Source organism: Platalea leucorodia (genome assembly GCF_965183815.1).
Source record: "Platalea leucorodia genome assembly, chromosome: 6".
NCBI classification, from domain to species: Eukaryota; Metazoa; Chordata; class Aves; order Pelecaniformes; family Threskiornithidae; genus Platalea; species Platalea leucorodia.
In genome coordinates, this window is record NC_138828.1 from 37,183,114 (window position 1) to 37,199,815 (window position 16,702).

Sequence of the window (16,702 nt, forward strand, 5' to 3'; positions counted from 1 at the left end):
ACCCATAGGTACTACCCCTGTTTTATCACTGTCACAACTGCTTTAGAGCATAAGCTGCAGTGATGGCCCACGTTCCCAGACCGTGGCCCCCAGGGTACCACTGATCAATCTGGAGTCTCACACAAAATACACTTCGAGAAGTGAGTTTTGTGAGTGGATCAAGCATCTGCTACAGAAGCCTCTGTCTGCTGACAGAAAAAACCTGCAGAAGCGTAACTTCTAAAACTACTGTAAAAAGAATTAAAAAAAAAAAATAAATAAAAGAGGGCTACAGTTCCTTCACACCTGAAATAATGGCAGACTCGGTTCACCAGCTATCCAGGTTGGTGACCTCCTTTCTCAATACCCTTTGAGAAACTGGAAGGAGGCCTAAGAGTGTGCTTATTTTCATTCTGAAGTGATCGGGTAAATAGATGGCAGGAAAGTAAAGCAGTTCTGCAGAGGTTTGATGGTTGGCTGCATCCTTTTTTTGAGGACACATACAAAAGTTGATGAGAAAACTCCTCAAACTCTTAACCTACCCTGTGCTTAAGAATCACAGTATATTTATTTTATTCCAAGTCTAAGTTATTTTTAAACACACTAAGGATAGAGAGAAGGAAAAAAGATAAACTAGAGGAAAAAGCCATAAAAAGTAATACTGTGACACAATCTAACAAGTTTTACAATAACACCTAATTGCAATATAAAAAACAGCATCATACCTTCTATCCCTCTGCTGCTCGCTATGGCTAGAGGTCCGAGAAGCTATTTAAAGAAAAGAAACAAAAGTTTTGAAGAGGTTAAAATATACTGTCACAGCAATAAGCTGAGGATAATAGCAGAGCCCTTACCAATCCACTATCAATGAAATGAAGAACATACAGCATCTCATCATAAATTCCAGATCTTAAGAGTGGCCAAGTTTAAAAAAAAATTATTTGTATTAAATATGAGGAAAAATTTTTAAAAGGTTTAGGGCGCAGTTCCATAATCTGTTTAAGTCACCCTCTGTCCAAGTTACCACCAAGAGAGATGGTCCTGTCCCCTTTCTTCTTCCTCGCCACATGTTCCTGCATTCTGCATTGTGGTACCCCTAGAGTTGAAACTTCTTTTTCTTTAGTTAAAAAAATCCATGAATAAAAGCCTTTGCTTTTGATGGCTCATTTCTGAGATGTGTTCTTTAATCTTTTTTTAATGTCTCTTTTTGTTTGTTTTAGAGAAGGGAAAAAGTACTAAGGCACAAAATCTAATTCACTCTCCTCTATGTAAAAAGAAAAAATTAAATGTTTCCAGCTAGAAATTTCCTAAAGTTTAATCACTTGTGGATTAAAAGTCAGCAACATTTCTTTTTTTTTTTTTTTCCGCAAGCCATGTGTTTTAAGTGACATAAAATAAGTGAATCCTGACCTGTTCATTTTTCTATTTTTGCCATATTTATATTCAAATAATTTTTTCAATGGCCACATTCAATTTTCATTTTTATTTCTTTAGAGAGAAAAGGAAATTTATCCGAGGGACAAATTTTTGCATAGCAAGTGCAATTTAGGAAGTGGTAGAGTCTTATTGTGCAAAAGCTGACAATTATGCTGTTCCTGTGCCATCACAGAATCATTAGCTGAAATCAGCAAAGCATACTTGATTCAAGAATTGCATAGTGTTGTGTCACACATACCTCTTCCACAGGGCATTTTTGATGTGCACTATTCATGAGTGCTAGAGGAAAAAAAGAAGGGGTTACAGAAGAGGAAGAGGAGGTGAAGAAAAACAAACGAAGGCTTCAGAGGGCCAGAAACCATGATCAAATGGGTTAGTCACGCAAGAATAGCGCACGTGCCAGTGTTGTAAGAGGACAACTGTAATACCCATTCACAATATAGTGTCTTAAAAAACTAAAATAAAAGCAGATTTTATTCCTAGTCTCATGCTGATTTTAACAATGGCTGTTTAGAAGTTTCCCTTGCAATAAATTAACCATGAAGAACATAACTGAATATGGAAATGTCCACTGTATGGCTCAACAAAGAGCCACGGTAGGAATGAGAAGAGGGAAGTCAAATCTCTTCGAATGCTTTATTTAGTTTAAAATCACGGTTTATTTGGGTCTGCGCTTTTTCCCTTCCAAAAATAATTGGTTACACTGAGGAGTTGATACAGATGCAAAGAAGCTGGGATGCCATAATTTATACTCCCACCTACAAAAGAGGTATGGGCAGGCAGCTTAATCCCAGTAAGAGGCACACCTCAAAGTTTCAGCCATGACTGCACATCTCCTAAACCAGTTCTGTAAAAACTGTTTGGCTACAATAAGTAAATAAAAATCCCCTATGCCTCACCTTCACTTCTTCAGAGATCTTAACACAGCGTTGATCTAATACACACATTAAAGGGAAAAAAAAGAAAAAAAACCCCAAACTGACCCAAACCAACCAATTCCAAGATTACTTTTGCAAAGAGGATGGAAGAAAGCATTCATTTGGTAAATGTATTCAATACAACTGCTTGGGGTATAGCCAAATTACAATGATAAGAGCATTAGAAATAAAAGCTAATTAATGAGAGATGTAAAACTGAACTGATAAACCTGTCAAATTCTTTTATTCTTTCTTCATTTCTAGATAAATTCTACATGCTCTTTCCTCCTGTGAGACTCTAAATGAACTCCAATTTATTAAAGTTATTAAAACAAATAAGAAATACCTAAAAAAAGTCTGAAAGACCTTTTTCCTTTCTTAACATAGGCAAAAAAACGCCAGTGAGGTAACTGTAGTCCATCCAAATTCCAAATTTCAAGTAAACAAGTACACTCACTTGAAAACAACACATTTAAAATATTTATATAAAAATAACTTTACTTGATATAAATATGTCTCTTCAAAAGGGCTAATACTCAAGTTATCATATATGTTTTCAGAACGTGCTCAGTCTATTTGGAAAAAAAAAAAAAACAAAAAACAACCTCCCAGGTATTTATGGAATCAAGCTACTTCCATGTACGTAAACATTTAATAGAAATATTTATTTTTTAAGGACCTTGACAAAGTTCTTCCCTTCTTCCATCAACCATTCCCCTCTTTTTGCTGTCACATTTTTTTTACAACCACACTTTTAGAACATCTTTTGTTTTGGAAGGTTTTAAATCCACAGTAGGAGCAGAGGTGAAAGCTACTGCATCTTCTGCTTTCACGTATTCCTTGGAGTTCCACAAATGCTAGGGAAAAGAAAATACAAACTTTCTAAATAATCCTTGCCCCCAGACTTGCACAGCTTTTATTCCTTCACCATTTCAAAGAAATGAATTTAAATTAAAAAGTGTATGAGAGAAGACATGAATTTTTAAATTATAGCACACACCTGATTTAAAAACAAAAGAAAAAAACCTACAGCCACTTTTCTGGCCTTGTGGTCTTTTGATCCTGTAAGTCTATTCTTCATTCGCTTTGTGGATTGCCTTGAAAAAGCATGCTATTAATTTTTCCAGCAGATTTCAAATTATGACAGCTTTAAGATTTAAGAAACCTTTCTTCCATCAGGGGAGTCAATGGAAATGTATTTCAGCGCAGGTTTACATACTGACAACTGAAGGCAGTTGGCATCTCAACTTCCACACTAAGAAATGTTCAGGGTGAGAACTGTTGACATTTCCAGAAGCATATGCTTAGTGGTATTTAAGTAAAAGGTAAGCAAAGCAGTTAAAGAAGGGGTGAGACGGGAAAAACTCAGTGCATAAAATCCGTGCTTTTTCATCTTATAACTTTAATGGTCTCAGGGGAAAGAAAAAAATGTCAAATCAACTTATAACACTGTCACTATTTATTGCCATTAGTGCCAATGAGGCATCTAAACGTGTTTAACCTAGTATAGTAGAGTTTAAGCAAGTAAAGGATTAATGGTAATACTGTAAATAGAGGACAGATCAGTGACTTATAGATTCATTTTTTGTACATATTTCTTACAAGCACTATTTGGTGGGCTTTATCCAATTATTTTTGAATGTGCAATGAATGTTTTTCCTCTACTGTTTCTTCTCTGGGTCCTACTTTTCAAGTGTACTTGGTATGTCATTTATATTTGAAACACATACAGATTATGGCACAGGGGGCATTTTAAGCTATGAGATCAAGACGTCTGCATAAGTACAACCACCATTATACCACAAACCCATAAATTGCAATGCTACAGACAAGCTGGTCGCAACAGAAGTCTGATATGCACTTTTGAGTCTTTGGAACAGAGCTGGGCTAGAATTTAGTCTTTCAGGCAATCTTTTTAGGCAATATAGAGGCAACTATGAAGTTCATTCAGGGATCTGCTCAGAGATACCATCCTGCTGTGAGCACTGAGCACTTCCACAAGATAGACACTGCATAATAATATTTGTATGTTTCCATTAGCAAATCTGTATGAAATATTGAACAGTTTTGTCACTGCAGAGTGTTTTAAAAGCCAGTTTCATTTTGCATTAAAGACTGGAACCATAGCCTCAAATAGCCCCAGCCTTGTGGGAAATCAAGCTCCAAATTTTTCTGATTGATTACTTTTATCTATTGTCCCTTCCAGCAGCTGTGAGTAAACACAATCCTGCCAATTAACTATTTCAGTTAATTCATGTTAACTATTATTAATAGGTTTTAAAGTAATAGTCTTACTTTCTACAACAAGGATGTGTGCTAATATTTAAAAATACAGCTTCTTTCAATGCTTTTCTAATACCGGGCTACACATTTCTACCATCAATCCCATGAAATATGTAGATTATTAGACTGAGAAGTTATTCTTCTCACTATATATCTGCCTAGGAATAAAGGTTATTCATTACAGTATCTCAAGGAGAGCCTCAAGAGTGGGCAAACACTCCCTCCCTTACCTACAAAGTAAAACACCAGAAGAGCTGACAGAATGGTCCCATGCAAGAGGCCACGCTTGTGGTCTTTGCAATACCAAAGGTGTGACATGGCTGTGGAGGCCCTTCTTCAGGGAACACTAAAAGGATCAGGTAATCCTCAAGTCAAAAACAGAAAAAAAAGTCTGATTTCACCCAAGATCTGACTAGACTACTTCTGTACAAATAGAAGTTGAAACTAACTGGAATTTTTCGTGTATTTCTGAAGTTAGAGAGTTGAAGCTTTTCTCCTGAACTATTTCTTGGCACAAGGGGGAGGTCTTGCTCCTTTTCTTCTAGTTCTGTTTCCAGGCACCCCAGGGAAATGTCAGGTTGTCTGACATTAGAGCTGGGCTGATTTAATCCTTGAATGTAGCAAAAAGAGATGGTGATGCCCAATTCCCCTTCCAAACATGGACTTTTGTCCCCTCTTGAATGAACATTAGCACTCATATGACTCCCGTAAGTGAGTTCAGAGTGTTAAATAGAAAAATAAGCACTTTCTGTACAGGTTTTTTTCCATTTTATCTCCCTGAACCTGCTCACCTTGGGCTCAGATCACCAGCAGTACAGGGGAAGGAATGTCCCACCCCCAAGAGCAGTTGCTGTTTCCAGTCTCTGCTTCCCGGCTCTAGTTCTTTGTGCAACTTCAGTGAGGAAACTGATCAAAAATAACCTAGGGGGGTGACGGGGATTCCTCTTCCCACCCCCTGTGAGGTCAAATACCCTTTTCACAGCTGACCAAACTGCTGGGCACCATAGAGGCTGGCATCGCTGCTGAATAAAATCTGCATAACTACACCCTTAGAGCAAGCCTGTAGTTTCATTCAAATTTGACAATAATGATTTATGAAGGCACTTCACTCCTTCCTACACCTTTCCTTGGGCTGTATGTTCCTGCCTCTGCACCATTCCCTGCATTATGCCAGCCCAAATGTTTGTGCAGATGGGGAGAGATTGACATCACGGAATTGATCTGGTTGGGAAAAACTAGGAGCCAAAAGAACCTAGGAAGCCCCCAAGCAAAACAAAACAAAAATGAAAAACAAACAAAACCCACAGCCAAAAATGGCTGCAAGACTGCCAAATGGGAAGCCACAGCCTCAGAGTGCATACAAGCTGTTACACATCCTTCATTCAGCCACGTATTTGTTTAGGACAGAATGGGAATGGAACAAGCTTGCAGGTTCTTCCAACATTTTAGGGCAGCATACTTGTTTCTGTAGCCCTGCTCCTTAATGCCATCCTATTCTGGAAGAGTGGAGAAGCCAGCAAAAACATCGTTCCCCTTTGTCTCACTACTGCAGCACTTGGCTTGCCTCTTTGTACTTTCTTTGGCATTCTTGTGCATGTTGCTGTGTTGGCGTCAATGGAAATAGTTTCACTGATTTCAGCGGGAGCTGGACTTAGTGGTGTGTCCTGGCCCGAGACCATCATTAGAAATCCAGGGGTAACTTTTGAAGGGTTGAGATTAAAAAATTACTCCCAAGCACATCTCATGTTCACATGCTTGCTTTCTTCAAGCACGTTGGGGTCATTTTTCTGAATTCTACTGAGTTGTCAAACAATTGAAACAAAATGATGCTGTCTTTCTATTCAGAGTTGTAGTCAGGGTGGTTGAAAGGAAAATAAACCCTCTTCCTCTTTGGCCCCAAGACAGGGAGAGACTTACCGATACAAAGTGATGTAAAGCGTTGTCCACAGGTTGGAAAGTTGAAACCCTGCGCATACCTATCATATTTCTTGAAAATTAGAGATAAACAGCCCACAGAAGCTGTGATTAAGAAATAAAGATAGATTTCTCACTCCGTTAGGGAAATACACTTTTCCAGAGAATAACATACTTTTTCCAGATTAATGGCAAGGGGAGTTAGGAATTATTCAGGGTCCATTTTTAATTTAGGTCCATCCACAGGTATGGTTACTGGCATAAAAAGAATTATGGTTTAATATACAATGCTTTGATATGTGCATGGAGATTTTTTCCTAGCTTACCATCTGAATAATTCACATGGTACTTATATGTCATTATAGTTATTTACATATTAATATTATTAAGTATAATATTATAACTTATGAGGCAGGGCTTCTTGACTAGATTTTTTTTCACTTGATTGTGCCTCAAACCAAAGTATCACTTGCTACTATATTTTCAAAAAATAGATATCAATTGCTTAATGACCTTTTAGATGGTTTCTCGGTTAGAGGAGGTACTGGGGCTTAGGCAGTCTGAATCAATTTCTGACTCCACCACAAAAGGCCCTCTGTGGTCTGGTGCTCTCTGTTTTCCAGTTTCCTATCTACGGCAGCAACAGCACAGATAAAGTGCTGCATTTTAACTACAGCGTCATGTAGACTTGCTCTGAATAAAGCTTTCATGATCCCTTTTGACCACCTCCAGCCTAATCCATACTAATGAGCCCCTGACTAATAGGTCCAGGAGAAACAAATCAGTAGTACATACACTAATTTATTTTTCCCCATAGCAGAATCCTGAGGGTTGTTTCATTAATATGAAATGGAAATCATGGACAGAAAGGAAATAAAAATGAAAAGTGGAACAAAGAAATAGCATAAAATACTTCGGAAGACGCAGCTAAAGAAATTCTTTGCCTGGAAATATCACGAGCAGGGAAAGGGAAATAGGAGTTAAATAATGAAATCAGGGAAGAAGAGTTTGGACTTTCATTCAAGATTCATAAACAATTTTTTGTTTTCCAAAATGAGCCTGGTGCATGAATCTCATCCTGTCGCCGGTATAGTCCATGAGCAGTTACTGCAGATTTCTACTAAAACAGAAAAATCTTCTGTTTTGTCAAGTGAAGTAAAAAGTAGGCACATGTAACCCAAGTTCTTCAAAGATGGAACACATCTGTGCACAAATGCATTAGTGCATAAATAAGAAAATGTTAGTAACTGGCAAGAAGGAACAGCCTGTCAGCAAAGCAAAAAGATGATCTAATGTGAAACAAAAAAGAAAAAGAATGAGAAAGAAATTACAGCCCCCTAAAAGCCTGCTAGCTACTTTGTTTTCACATATAAAGTTAACCAGCTACTAAAAACAAAGATGTAGCAATCTTACAATACTATGGTTCTCAAAAAATAGGAAAAGTAGACTTACATCTCTTGATCGCTGCTCTTATGGATGACAAGGGTCCTTGGCTTAATGAAGAAAAAAAATATTACAATGTTGTTAATGTCTCAAAGAGAAAACAACTAAATACCATCATGCAGAAATTCACCATATATTGTAAAGGGTTTGCCAAGTGCATTTTTCCCCTAGGTTGTTATCTTACAGAAACTTGTCCAAAACTCCTGGAGTATACAACCATACCCAACCCCTTCTAATGAAAACCAGGTTAGAGCTTAGCTGCAAGACTCTGCAAAGATAGAAAGCCAATTATTGAAACCATTTTTTCTCTTGATTCTGTGTTGAAGTTCACATTCTGTCTCATTTGACAGAAAAACTTGGAGAAGAGCCCATGTGGGTGTGCATATTCTCAGATTATAAGCATTTAATGACTTAGCATTCTTGTAAATAAATAAAACTTATGCAGCTGAGTGAAAACCTACAATCCTTTTGCTAAATATTTTTAACAATTACATAACAATTTATCTTGCTTTTCAGTTGAGATTGCATTTTTCAGTAATAACTTGGTGGGTGGGGTTAGACAGGAAGACAACATGACCAAAAATTTGTTGATACACAAGGACAGAAAAATGTTTCCTTTTGCCAACTCATCTGTTTTCTTGGTAAGACTAAGGTTTCTGATGCCTCTCTTCTGAAGGTCTTATTTAACAGATATAGCAGTCCTTAATATTTTTGCAGGTAAAAATCAAAACTAACTTGGGATTATAATTTTCAGAAAGTGTTACTAACTTGACAAGTATAGTATTAATAACCTGCCACTTGTGCAAAGCTACAGAGGAGATTAAAAAAAACCAACACACAACTATTTCAGAAAAGGACTTTTTTGCTCTTTTTTCCTTCTTTTTTTTTTTTTTTTTTTTTTTAAAAAAAAAAAAAACACAACAGGTAAAGAATACTTGTTGGTGAGAAGCCTCTGGAAGTGCCGAATAGTCTTTTTAAAGGCTGAAAATAAATAGACTATATCTGGTTCAAATTAATACAGCATCTTAATTACAACAGGAAGGTACACTAATCAAGTCTTTTCCGGAAACCTTCCACCACGGCCTTCATCAGCAGTGTAACAGCAGGAATGTTAGTACAGGGAGGGCATTAGCATTTTAACACTGCTCTCACTCTGCCTGCAGCAGGCATGCAGCACACCAACTCTGTCAGGGCTCAGTTTAGCTCCACATGCACTTCCACTGCAATTGCTGATGGCTGCGATTAATCCAGTGGGATGAAGAATAGGGGGATTTGGAGGAGAGAAGAAAGAGACAGTCAAAAAGGACGTGGATAAAAAAATGTCCTCCCTCTACAGCCATTCTGAAAACTAATTAAGACTAGAAATGAATGTTGCTCTGACTGAACTGTTTTCTGAAATAGTTTGGCTAGTCTAGGATAAACAATGCCTATTTGTCTGGTTTCAGAAACAGTTCAAATGTGGCTTGGCCCCTATCCACACAGCTAGCAAAGCTGTGTTAGAAAACATTTATATCAGTCATATTTCACTGTGCATTCTCAGCAGAAAAGGATTCTAATTTTTCTTCAAAATGTCCCATCATAATACAGCCTTATCTTTAAGAAACACTTTTAGTTGTATGTTCCTCCCAGATGTACCCCAGACTCCTTTTTTAATTCCTTGTAACTCAAGTCTCTTTCCTTCGGGTATTCATTTTTGAAGCTTTATTCTTCTGCTTTCATTGCTGTGAATAACTACAATCTTTAGGGTTTTATTTTAATCATATTTAGTATCAGACAGGAAGGAGACTGAAGTCTGGTAACACGAATCTGAAATCTTCTGGAATAGCAAAAACTTCCTATACTCAGAATTCAAGTTTTACTTAAGTTTTATAGCAGGAAATTAGGAAATCCATGAAGTATGCATATTCAAGTATCAGTAAGAACCAAAAGGAACAAGTTCTTTCTTCAGCTGGCAAGAGCCCTTTGACCCATTGCAATTTGCCTCAGAATCTGATGAGCATTTTCAGATATGAGCAGGTATTTTTGGCTAGAAATCATAGGAATCATCGTGTAGGCAAAAGTTCAAGTTTTCCATGCAACATGAGGACCAAAAGGGTATAGAAAACGACTTTAAAATCAAAATGCAAAGAACAAAGCAGCAAAACCTTTCACGAAACCAACCTAGTGAAGCTGCAGTATGGATATATCAAGAGCAAGGCAGTTCAAGTATGCAACTATCCGTGTAATTTAGAACCCAGGATAACATGGTTCTATTAGAAAATTTATGAGCTCACAGGCAAAACAAGCTGTTAGCAGATAGTTTTTCTTTTCCACTTTCCGTTAACAGGTCACCCATCAAAAACATTTTGGCAAAGCACTACAGTTCCTACCCCCAGGAGAGTCTGATTTACATTTAGCTTACAGTTATTTAAGCCCTTTAAAAACATGGAAATGGGAGTGGATGTAGAAAAATTTATTTTTTTTTTCCCATGAAGCCCTGTAAAGGAACAGCAAATTCCATAACTTTGTTACACATTAACCCCAGTAATTTAAATAAGATGCTTTTCTTGGGGCAGCTGGTGATTTTGCCCATACCTTATGCTGAGCTAACCCCTCCCTGTTCCACAGGTAACAATTTCTGGTCTCTTGTCCTGTCTTGCAAAGAGAGAAGTGATAAGGTTACTAATATCCTCCTCTGCTCCACAGTTATTAACACATTTTCTCTCAAGCCATCTAAATAATTAACATAACCAAATCAAATTTAATTCTCCTATTTGATGAGGTAGGAACCGCAGCAATTACTCTACTGTGTGGAATCCCTGCCTCTTTCCCACCTCCTCCTCCTGTCCATAAGGCACAGCAACGAACCAGAGCACACACAAAATCCCCACAAACGCACATGTCAAGGAAAAACTAAGAGGGAAGAAGTTTAATCTGCGTGGGACCTCTGATCCTGGTCCCAGCACGACTTCCCCGGCAGTTACATCAGAACACCTGAGGGGACAACGTGACAATAACTAGCCCCTGGGGGTGGGGGACAGCAGCTCCTGTGTTGCCCTGCAATGTACATAAGCAAAGTCCAAACTCATATTGCTGGAAGAAAACAGCGCAGACAGCAGGAAGTTTCTGAGCATTAAAGACTCTGATAAACACTAGCTCCAACACCGCCCCAGCCACACCTAATACAGAATAACTAAAGATGCAAACTATTCTTCCACCCCCCCCACGATTTAGCATGCAGGAGTGGACAACCAGAGCACATTTATCCTAGACCTCCCTCACTGTTAATTTAAAGCGCAAACTTTGTTTCGTTTCCAGCTAAGGCAGCAGCTTCCTTAAGCTTCACCGGCCAGCCCCTCAAAAGGGGGAACTAACCCACCTCTGTCGGGCCCTCTGCGCACCCAAACCAAACCCACTCAATAAGTTCGGAGGAGATCTGTAAGCTGCTGTACCTGCTATGCTGAAAGCAGTTGGGTACTTTAAGCCGGCAGTAATATGAAAAGGGTCCCATGGGTCACCATTTCTGAAAGATAAAGAACCTGGAGTGGTGTGTTTGAAGTTGTTAAACACCTACTCACTCTTCCTGGCAGGCTTTATTCTGGGTTTCAAGGACAGGTTTTCTAAATACAAACACTTGAGGAAAACGCTTCAAAAGCGTATTTTAGGTCTGTGTATCGGGGAAATAAAATTGCCACAAACTAGACTGGGCAAAGAGCTGTAAACTGTTTAGTGGAGTAAGTGCACTTACTGCATATAAACCATGTTCTCTCCCTCATTATGGGCTCTGCTCCAACACTTCTGCTTGCACTGAGCAGTGTCTCTCTTCAAACACAACTTCAGTGTAGCTACAGTATTTCTCAAAGGCCCTCTCCTGCGGGGTGACTCCTGACCCAACACAGTGACTAGGCGAGTATCACTCACCTGAACAGTCCCCACACAGCAGAGGGGAGGTGCTGTTCAAGTAGAATAACGCTCAAATCATGCAAGCACCTCCGAGCGAGCAGCCCAGGGATTTGTGTGTGCCCGGAGCAGGACAGTGTTTAAGTCACACATTACCCAAGCAAAGAGGCCAGGAGGTCCTGGCTACCTTTTCACCCCCACGTCTTTTAGCTGTTTCAGGAGCAGCAGTGGCTCCAGCCCAGCCGAGGGCACCTCATGGACATGTTCCCACCAGCCAGCTGATGGTGAGCCAGCTCTGCTGCTGAGCACAACCAGGCAGGGGAGTGGTGGGCTTTGCCTGCCTCTGGAGAGCACAGGCAGTACTGGCTTGTGACTGCTCCCTCCTGCCTGTGAGCATACCTGTAACCATTTAGGGGGGGTATCCCCAGGCTATCTACAGTCTTCTGCCCTACCAGTTGTGGTACTGCTTGCAATACAAAAGACATCCCAAGCTTTGGTCCTGTCTCAGCATCTCTCCTTCATCCACTTCCACCAGTCTCCTATTGGCTTGCATGGGATTCTCAGTGGGAATCGAGCCATCCTCCACAATGCCTGCACCCTTTATCAGAACCAGGACCTTTGGTTTCCTTATCTAAACTGACATAACAATGAATATTCTACAGGAAAACTGATTGCACTTTTTTCATACATCACTCTAGACACACACAAAAGCCGGGGGGGTGGGGTGGGGGGAAGAATGATTGCTTGTTCTAAAAAATTAATATACTTAAGCATCTGCTGCAAAATCTCAAAATTTATCCTTCATGTCATGTTATACGAAGCTTTTCTTAAAGTATCAGTCCTTAGGTTCACACACCTGTGTAGAAGATTTTTAACGTATTTTTAATTGTGATGGTTATTGACCCTGTCTTACACACACAGAGTAAAAAAAGTTAAAATGTTGCTATTTCTGATGTCTTGTGACTTCTCGGAATGTGAGCCAAGAATTTTTAAATAGCTGATGTTGAAATTACTGTGAGGCAAAACACCAGTTTAATAAAAGGCATGATATATTCCTCTCGGTTACTTTAGAAATCATGCCGTCTTTATAACAGACAGTGTACTACAGTGTAACATTTTAAAAACTTACTAGAAGACATTATTCCAAACACAAAATGTTTAAAATGCCACCTAAATGATTTCACAGCAGACTGAGTCACAGAAAGATGTTAGCAATTTTATAGTTAAATTAAGGGTGGTGCAAAAGATCAGATTTACCATCACCCTGATAGCGGGCCAAAGGTAGACCTATTAGTTCGACCAAAAAGCTCCCAAAGTTAGGACAGAAGAGTCACAGCTATCCCACCTTCATGATGTGGATGCAGTAGAGAGAACTGTATTAATCCTGCGGATTAAATGAATCTACACTGAAAATGTATCCACAGTGCTCAACCTCTTCAATGCCTCCACTGCAGAGGACTCTCAATCCTCCAACCAAGATGTATAAATTAGATTACGTGACACACAGACCCCATTAGTGTAAGAGAAGTGGAGACTGCGCAGCCAGTAGTCCCACCTTCCCCACACTCACCATTTCCACCAGCTCTCTTGTGTTGGTGCCGACATGGTCACAAGTCTGCTGGATCAGCCACGTGATTTTGCTAACAACAAACCCATCCCAAACATCCCGATGAGTTTTCAGCCAGACAGACCAACTGCTCCAGCTGGCTGCAGAGCCACGCAAGCACCAGGGTGACATTGGAGAAGTGGTGGGAGCAGACGGCCGGGGTGGCCAGTGGCAGTCCTTGGGGTAAGCAGTTCAGCCTCTACTCACAAAAACAAACCTTAAGTCTGTGACTCTGCAGCTAATCTGACAGCAAATCACCAAATGCTGACTATGCCTTGGGTCAGCTGTTCTTCTCACCCTTCATTATCAGTTGATCCACTCTTTTTTTTTTTTTTTTTCCCTGTTGATGTTGGTCATCCAGATTGGCTCACTGGGAGATCAGACAAGCACCAGAAAAAAGCAGCTGGCAGCAGCCTGGCACCACAGAGGTCTCTCTGTAAATTGAAGACGCACTCTCACGTTCTCTGCTAAATCATGGGGTATTGTCATGGCCCTGCAGGTACAGAAGGCTAACAAAGATCCAGTCACCTAAGAAATCATGTGCTCAACAGGACAGATCTGGTCATCTAGGAAATCAGACTCACCACGGTACCACTTTACTTCTCTCTTGGGTCCAGCCCCAAAAGCAAGTAATCCTGAACCAGTAATTAAGTCCGGGGACAATTCAATCCTCATCACTATGCTGAAGGTGTCTACTTCTGCATCACTTAATGAATGCCACAACTGCAACTTCCCACTGTCTGGACAAGCGAGGATGTAGTTAAGCAGCAGCTAAAATCCAGCTGCTCAGCTAATTAAAACAGCTCACGTTGATCAGCATAGGGAAATCCTTTCAGGAATTGCTCTCTAGCTGTTTCTTTAACCACTTATTACATATTCATGTGCTTGTCACTGTCATACTTGGGGATCATTTTTCAGCAACTGAACCTTCAATTTTAAGGCAGAACACAGGCAGAAAGTCAAAGCAGATCATGGCAGCAGGTGATAACATTTCACACTCCACTTCCCACAGCAAACTACAAGTCATGAGGTTGCAACAGCCTCCACACTTAATAATGTCCAGCTTAGGTCTTGAAGCCGAAACACCTCCCATATTTTTTTATGAATCTGAGTCACTCAGCTCATGTGTACCCTGAATTAACTCTTTCCTGATCCAGAGCTACAGACATGCTAGATAGATTTCCCCTAGCATTTTCTTTCAGACAACAACCTGACCTGAACTGCACCTTGCCCCCAAAGATGACTGTATGAACAGGACCATTCCAGAAAGGCAAATCCTCAGAGCATGACTCAAGTTATTCTCAGTCTTCATTTTATATTTACTGATTTCAGCTCCCAATAAAATGTATGTTACAAGAATGGAGGGCTCTGCTTATTTGAAGAGTTTGGCCCTCCTGTAACAGCTAAGAATATTCTCCTCTATGCCATCTGCCAACATATTTTTACTCACTGTTAGGATAACCCTGCTAGCATGTTTTGATTAAAACTAATAAATAGTATTTATGCTTTAATGACAATTTAACCTTGGCAGTAAATACTTCCAGCAGTAGAAAGCACCTATGATTTTAATAACAGCATAATAGCAATGCAGCACTATAAATGTAAGTGCAAGTATCACTGAATTGTCATAGTGATAGTGACAGAATATTTGGGCCCAGCCAGCACTATATTCAGACACAAAAGTAAGGGTTAAAAAACTGAAGGGAAAAAACAGCTCTTTCAGATAAAACAACTTAGCTGCAAACTGCAGCTTCTTCTGATGGAAATTCTTTATCATTAAAGTCTACAGAGTTTCTGCATTCGCAAATGGGGAAAGATGACAGTGCCCTACTTCTACAGTTAAACAATACAAAACAAAGCTTGTTTCTGAAGAATCGTTCTTTGTTTCAATTATTTGCAGTAGAGTAGCATCTCATTCAGTAAATCAAAGCCCTCTCTAGCCACTGACAGGACATTCTGCTTGCTTCATACCTCTCTGTACATCAAATACAATCTGGTGGCTGAATGAGCTCCAGAACCTTTGTAACTGACATCACAGAGGGATAAAACCCAGTTTAATCATGAAGGATGAGCAGGACAAAGGCATAAAGAAAACCTGTAGATCTGGATCCACGGGATTCAAGACATCTTTACAGGGCTTTAACTATTATAAAGTATGGATATTAGATTTTCTTCAAATAGTCTGTGTACTTCATAGAACATATAAGTATAGTGTTAAGGTTGTCTTTGAAGTTTTGTAAAGGAGCAAAGTGGTATGTGAATGTCCTCGTATGACTAGAAGCATTAATAATGATTACTAACAAAACAGATAACACTTTGCTTTGCAACAGTGAATATCTTAAATCCCTACTAAACCAGTTACCTGCAGATCAGCAAAGAGAAAAGAATAGGGGATGCAGGGGGAAATCACCCAAAGTAATAAAAAGACGGGTGTATTTCATCCGGCCTTTTGAAAACATAGAGGCTAAGAAGCTTAGGAATAGAAACACAACAGCGCCTGGCTCCAGAGAGGAACAAGCAGGAACTAAAGGGTGTTGACTGAAAGAGCAAGAACCCAGCAGGACCCAGGGGATGCATGAGCTGGAGGTGAGGAATCTGGAGGATAATGCTCGGGTGCTGGCAAGCATACAGGCTTCAAAGACTTCAGAGCAGTAATCAAACCAAGGGAACAGAGTATAGGTGTTTCTTATTTTGCCTAGGCCTTTCTGTTTCCAGTGTAAAAATAATCTGTAAAATACAGGCCCATTTGCTTCAATTGTTTTGCATCCTTTGAGGAGGAAACTAGTGTATGTATGAAGAAGGAGCTCCTGGGGAATCTTGAGGCAACTTAAGGCCTCCGGCAGATGGATAATTGAGTCTCACTTCCAAGGGACAGTACCAAATAGCTTCTACGCTCAGCAGTTAAGATAGCATCTGGATCCTGCCTAGTCAGAGATTAACAGCACACAATTCCAGCCCTGTAATATAAAAGCCAGCTGTTTGAGAAGCACCCAAAATGCAAAGTTCAACCTAAGCCACAGAAGCGGGATTACAAGAAGTGTTCGATGCTGGTGTGACCTCAGTGCCAAAAAAATCAGCTGAGCACCTTTGAGAATTTCAAAGTACGACAACGGCCAATGCTGAGCTCTTTGACAAGTCCCATCCCACAGGATTTCCATGCTCCTTTAGCCTAATTCAACTTATTCATAGGCCATCCAAATCAAATAAGCAGTGTGAAATGTGCTGGAGTTTAAACTTTTCTTTC

At 39.7% G+C, this 16,702-nt stretch overlaps 1 protein-coding gene across 1 annotated transcript in view; it reads right to left on the bottom strand.

Annotated features, from left to right (window-relative positions):
• Window positions 1-16,702, bottom strand: part of SH3D19 (SH3 domain containing 19) — an 82,964-nt gene that overhangs the window by 34,476 nt on the left and 31,786 nt on the right. The window contains exons 3-4 of the mRNA XM_082316035.1: window positions 7,983-8,023; window positions 705-747 (exon numbers count right to left, since the gene is read on the bottom strand). Of these exons, the coding sequence (XP_082172161.1) occupies window positions 705-747; window positions 7,983-8,023 (84 nt within the window). The remainder of the gene's footprint in view (window positions 1-704; window positions 748-7,982; window positions 8,024-16,702) is intronic.